Source organism: Rhea americana, unplaced genomic scaffold, assembly GCF_003343005.1.
Source record: "Rhea americana isolate MKP2758 unplaced genomic scaffold, rheAme1 scaffold_77, whole genome shotgun sequence".
Classification (NCBI taxonomy): Eukaryota; Metazoa; Chordata; class Aves; order Rheiformes; family Rheidae; genus Rhea; species Rhea americana.
Window position 1 is genome coordinate 3,611,188 of NW_028186945.1, and position 5,851 is coordinate 3,617,038.

The 5,851-nt window shown below is 38.2% G+C and overlaps 1 protein-coding gene across 1 annotated transcript; it reads left to right on the forward strand.

The window, feature by feature from the left end:
- Window positions 1-438: 438 nt before the first annotated feature.
- On the forward strand, window positions 439-5,458 carry KGD4 (alpha-ketoglutarate dehydrogenase subunit 4). Its single transcript, XM_085322396.1, has 4 exons — window positions 439-528; window positions 803-866; window positions 4,123-4,325; window positions 5,313-5,458. The coding sequence occupies exons 1-4, from the start codon at window positions 439-441 to the stop codon at window positions 5,328-5,330; spliced, it is 375 nt and encodes a 124-aa protein (XP_085178522.1). The 3' UTR covers window positions 5,331-5,458.
- The last annotated feature ends 393 nt before the right edge of the window (window positions 5,459-5,851 follow it).

The following is a 5,851-nucleotide window of genomic DNA, read 5'->3' on the forward strand; positions in this document are numbered from 1 at the left end:
GCGGGGCAGCTGCTGCTCCCCGCTTGCCTAGGGAGACGCCGGCTCTGCGCTTCAGTTCGCGCTAACGTGGGCAGGCGCTGCCGYTCGCTGTGTCCCTCGCCCCTGCTGCGGCAGGTGACCGGCGTAGGTACAGCGGCCCTAGGTGCTAAACCRCCGTTAAACCGCTCGGCTCGTACTGTCCAGTCGTTTGACCCGCTGCCTGGTTCTCTTCTAGTGCGAGGTGATGCTAGAGGGAAGCCTGCAAGCTGCAGCTTTTGTACCGGCGAGCGGGGCGGGAGGGTGCTGGSGGGTCTTTTCAGTCACTCCCCTCCTCGTGAAGGTGGAGGTGAGGCACGGGGTCTTTGAAAAGAAAATAAGTGGCTCTGAACATCCATTTCTTTTTAATTACAGCTTTTTCAATCCTACCYAGGCAGCTGAACAAACATACAAAAGCCGAACATGGCTAGCAATTCTATAGTTCTTGTGCTAAAACTTTGTAATTCCCTTTATGCTGYTATGACAGCTACTTCTATAAAATCTATGATTGCTGTGAGGAAAGTTATCCTCAATCTGTGATTGCTGTGAGGAGCTGTTATCCCTGTGCTGGACACCAGAATGAAGGAATAGCTTTAAAACTGAAATTTTTCCTTGGGTAAAATTAAAACAGAAGTAAGTAAMAAATTTATCAAAATGGCAGTGCACAAAGCAGCCCTGTGGAAGTGGTCAGTTAATATGTTTTCCATTGGATTATTGTGAAGTTAATATTTGTCTAGAAATGTATTTTTCTCTTCCTGTGTTCTCCTACTGCCTTGTCTTGTTCTAGGTAGTCAAGCCACATACTCCCTTAATAAAATTCCCAGACAGAAAAAGTATCCCGAAACCTAAAAGTAAGTATTTAGTCTATAGATACAACTTGCACTACTTTTCTTCACATTAAGTGTTTTATATAAGAACCAAGACACACTTTCTACAATTTGGATTAAATATTCAACTGATTTTGAGCAGTATTTCTAGAACATAGCTTTAGTTTGGAGACAACTCTTTGATGCTTCCATTACAGACTTCACAGCTGTGGGGGAAAAACATAGTGTACRCATGTCTTGGTCGAGGCAGTATGAAGATCACCAGTATTGTTTTCCTGCTTTTGATTTATACACAAAATCCTATTTTTGCAAGCAGTAATATCCACTTGAAATTTTTTTGGCACTGAATACCTAAGCAACCTTGGGTATTTGGTGATGTCTGCAAAAATAATGTTGGATTTTGCTTGATACTTCTTTTCTTAACTGGAGCATGCAGTGTCTGTGGCATTTGATATCCTGATTATAGCTGCTCCCAGTGGCCATCCCACTGTACATTTTAAGAAATGTTTTCCAGTGCTCTTAGTTAACACTGAGGAAAAAAGTAAWTTCATAGCAATTTTTGACACATCAATTTTTATACCTATAGCTATGTTGATATTTACAGGATCCCAGGCAGTTTTATGTAGATAAATTATATGAGCTGGGTGTTGTTTTAATATTCCTTTTGAGTCAATAAAGCATTTGAGACTAAAATAACAAATGTCTTATGAAGCGCTGTTATATTCTTCTCACTTTTTAGAAGTGAGGGCTGTTTTTGTATCTCTTGTTTCTTAGCTCAGTGAGATCTTTTCTTCTAAGAAATCAAAATTTTTCTGCATTTTAAGGGTCTCTTGTGAGCACAAAGCTTGTTTAGGCAGCTGAACATTCACTGTTTCTACTGATGCTCAAACACTAGGGATGGATAAAGACATTTGGATTTTAGATTTCAGAAACCTTCAGACTTCACACAGTTTTACGAAAGAATTTGAAGTGTAAATATTCTGTAAGGAATGGTTGGAAGCAACTTCAGTTATGCTTCTGTAGCTTTGGTTATTTTTAATAAAAAAAAATGTTCAGTACATGAGTAACTATACCACATGTTTGCTAGAATACTTACCACACATGATTTAGCTAGCTCTAAGTTTAGTTTATTTCTTAACATCATGACGTACCTGCAGTGCACATCAGCTGCCACTTCTGACTAACCAATGAATTTTTCAGGAACTACTCTCTTTGTGATAATTCTTGGTCTGAATTTTTTACCTTGTGCCTGGTTAAGCCAGTTGCACCATCTTTCCTGACAGCTTAAAAAACATGTTGCTTACCTCTTGTTCATCTGTGCAACAGAAGTTTTCTGTGAATATTTAAGTTCATTGGACCTTTCTACCTTGATGGAGTTCTGTTCCTTCAAAAATAAATTGCAGTCTACCTCACTGCTTGAACATTGTATCAGCAACAGTATTTCAGTGTACCGGACAGTTGCTTCCACAGATCAACACTATACTTTTAGGGACTTGGCTGTTTGAAAGACCAGCCAAACTCTTTTGTTGTATTACTGCAACATGATGATCTCCAATGGGGAAGGGAAAGTGGCATTAGAGACTATCTGATGTTAAACAGCAGCAGTATAAGGTGTGGCACTTCTGAGTCTTRTCTTCTCGTAGCTGTAATCAGCTACTGCTTCTGTTCCACTTACAGTTCAGATGGTAAAACACACAATAGAGGAAAATCTTAGGCAAAGCTTTAGATATTTTTGTGTCATATAAAACAAACTCAGATAAAACTGTTKTTCATGTCTTTCATATATAAGGAGCGTTATTTCTTCTCTAGGAGAAAAATACAAATACTCCCCTATCATCACTAGCCAAAGCTATTAATCATCCATGTGTTGTTAGAAAGTTGACAAACAGCTATTTCTTCTGTTTTTATTTTCTACTCCCTTTGCTTCCTGCTCTAATTTCAATTCAATGGCTTTCCCCTACTTCTGATTCTGCTCCTTTTCATGGTCTGTCTTTCTCCTCACTGCTTGGGATCTTCCTTTTTGTTCCTGGACCAACTGATCAACACGCAACTCTAAGATAGTCTTCTCACTGAGAATTTTTGTGTTTGCCTCTCACTAGTGATTTGCACGAATGTCTGATTGTGCTGCTGCAACTATTTCATATCCCTATCCTGCCATTGCTTACACTCAGTATGGCCAGAATGGATTCCTGTCCCTTCCTTCTCAGTTATCTTGGGGTGGCACACAGGAAACATGCCATTTAACTCTTCGCATTCTTCAAGTTATTCAGGACTGCTTTATCTTGTTGCTGCTTGTTTCATAATTCGATAGTCCTTTTGTCGCAACTGTTCAGATGCTGCCTTTRTTTTGCTCATTTCTCAACTGCACTGGGACTTCCCATGGAAATATTCTGCTTTGTCAGGTGTTTTAACCTTCTATCCAGAGACCTGAGTGCTTTTTAAATAAACATATTGCTGTAAGACTCAGTTCTGCCTAGTGCGATAACTGTGTATTGCCTTTATAAGATCAGCCATGCTGGGACAGACCTAAGGTCCAAAATTATTTCAGTGCTGACACTGATCACTGATCTTTTGTAATCTGTTACCTGATCCTCAAACTCGAGATGACTTCTAATGTGAATTCCTTATACCTAGCTCCTGGCCTGCAACTGTGAAGTATTTCATGCTCTGCTTTGTCTCTGTATTTCATTAACACTTTGATTGCTGATGCCCATTATGTAGTATTCATACATTAATAATGTAATTTGATATACGGCAATTTATAATATTAAAAATAGGTGCAACACTAAATGCATCTTGTGGTATTTCATAGTTGTGAGCTTTATCTTTTTATAAGCATCTACCACTTTTTCACCAGTCTGTCTTTACAATCACAGTAAACAAAGCTAAGTATCATGGTGGAGAAATGACCCTACATAACCCTTTCTTCCCACCCTCTTCCTCCTCCCAGTACCTAGATAGTACTATGCTTTTTCTGCAAGTATAGTTTCCTAGTGAAAAAGTCTTTGTTAAGATAGATACCTGTTTATCTTCTGTTGCCCCATTGGTATTTCTGCCACTCCAATATGCTTTCTTCTACTTCAAGAATGTTTTCACTGTGCTCTTGTTATATTTAACAACAATAAAAACAAGTTGTGAGAAGTAGAGGATCTTAATACTTTAAAGTATTTTTATAAGAAAGAAAAAAGTCAATCTTTAGTAACTAATAACTCCTGTTGACTGCTCATGTAATTAATTTTACAGTCTATTTCTGTAAACGGTTTTGCAATCTGGTTTTCAGTACAGGAATCCTTACAAGCAAGTGTGCCATCCCACCATGCTTCAAAAGCACAGGAGTCTGTAGGAGGCAGATCACCGGCCTTTCAAAGTATTTCGCCTGTTAGTAGGGTACAAGGTGCACCAGACACTTCTGAATTAGCAAGAACCTTACCTCAGAAATACAGAAGGAAACTTATGTCAGAGGAAGAGATTGAATATATTCAAGTAAGTTTATTAGTACATATTCTCTGTATTTACTTATTTCTGCAGATTCTTTAAAGTTTCAGATATGGTATTACATTTTAATTCTTGGTAACTGTGTACTCGGAGTTTTCACAGATTTGATGCACAATACTCAAACTACATATTCTTAATATGTAAGGTCTCTTGCCAGCTCTCCACCAAATCTAACTGGTAGCTGGTGGTATCACTGAGTAGAGAGGCACGGGCTTAATACACATATGCAGAAAGTTAGCGATAATCATTGTCTACATTAATGATAGTCACTGTCTGTTCACTGTTTTGTTACAGCTGTTTAATGGGTATGATGTAAAATGAGTATGTTGGACAGGAGCACAGAAGTTTGTTCATAGACTGAAGACGGGTCTGAGTTTGAACTAAAAAGACACACAGCTTAGTTAAGCAAATAGGACATCTGAAGTATAATTGTGTCAACAGAGGAAATCAGTTTTCCTGCACGCATGTGGATGCGGTATTCTAGTTAGAAATAAAATGAATTACTTTCTGTCGTAGTACACTATTCTAGACTTCTAGCCKAAATTTTTTTAACTGTGAAGCAAATCTTAACGCTTTTATTGGCAAAATAACGAATAGAGTACCTTTTAAATTTCTCATAAAGATTTTAATGGCTGACCTTCCTTTTGTTTTTACTTTGCACCTTGGAATTTGGGCCTCAAAAATAATTCTAAAATTTCTGTTCATTGCTGCTGTGTTTATTAGACTTTTCTAAAAGTCAGATTCTCCCAGAGTAGGGAAACTGGAACCAGCTACAATTATTGTTTGTAGGTGTTTATCTTTTTGATTTCTCCCTAAAATGAAAGAGCTGTTACTGATTGATGCTTTTGAGGCTCTGTGCATGTTCCTTTATAGATTAAAAATCACTATCTCTATCATCTGTAACAGTGCAAAAAAATTTGCTCATTTACCTTTATTTTTATAGAAATATATTTAATTATCTACTTTATTTTACAGCGTGGAGGTCCCGAATAAGTACGAAGATAGTTTGTTCACCACTGTTGAAGAACGAAGTATTGTCTTCACCAAAAAAGCATTTCCTTAATGTTATAAATGATTATATACTAATAGCTTTAATAAAGACCCTGGATGAAGGGTGAAAAGGTTGTCGCTTAATATACTATTAATTTGTGATTGAGAAAGATTTTCTCTTGCTGGCTAACTAGCAATTTAATATACTTGATGTCTACACGATTAAAATATTTTTCTAATTAGCCATTCTACAAACTTGGCAGTAAGAACTGTCTTGTTTTCTTTTTCTACTTAAGAAGGTTCAGATGCGTCCTCAGTAGTCATGTCGCAGACAGCAAAGAGATAGTGAAGTATTTCCAAATAACGTTTGTTCTTGGTAGCGGTGCAGCTTGCCTGCTGGTGGGCACTGGTGTAGCGCCTGCTTTCCCCGAGTATCAGGTCCGAGAGTGGGAGCAAAACGGAGAGGGGCTGCTCCCGGACTACTTAAATCGTTAGCTTTTTCAGGCGAGCTGCGCGCCCTCCTT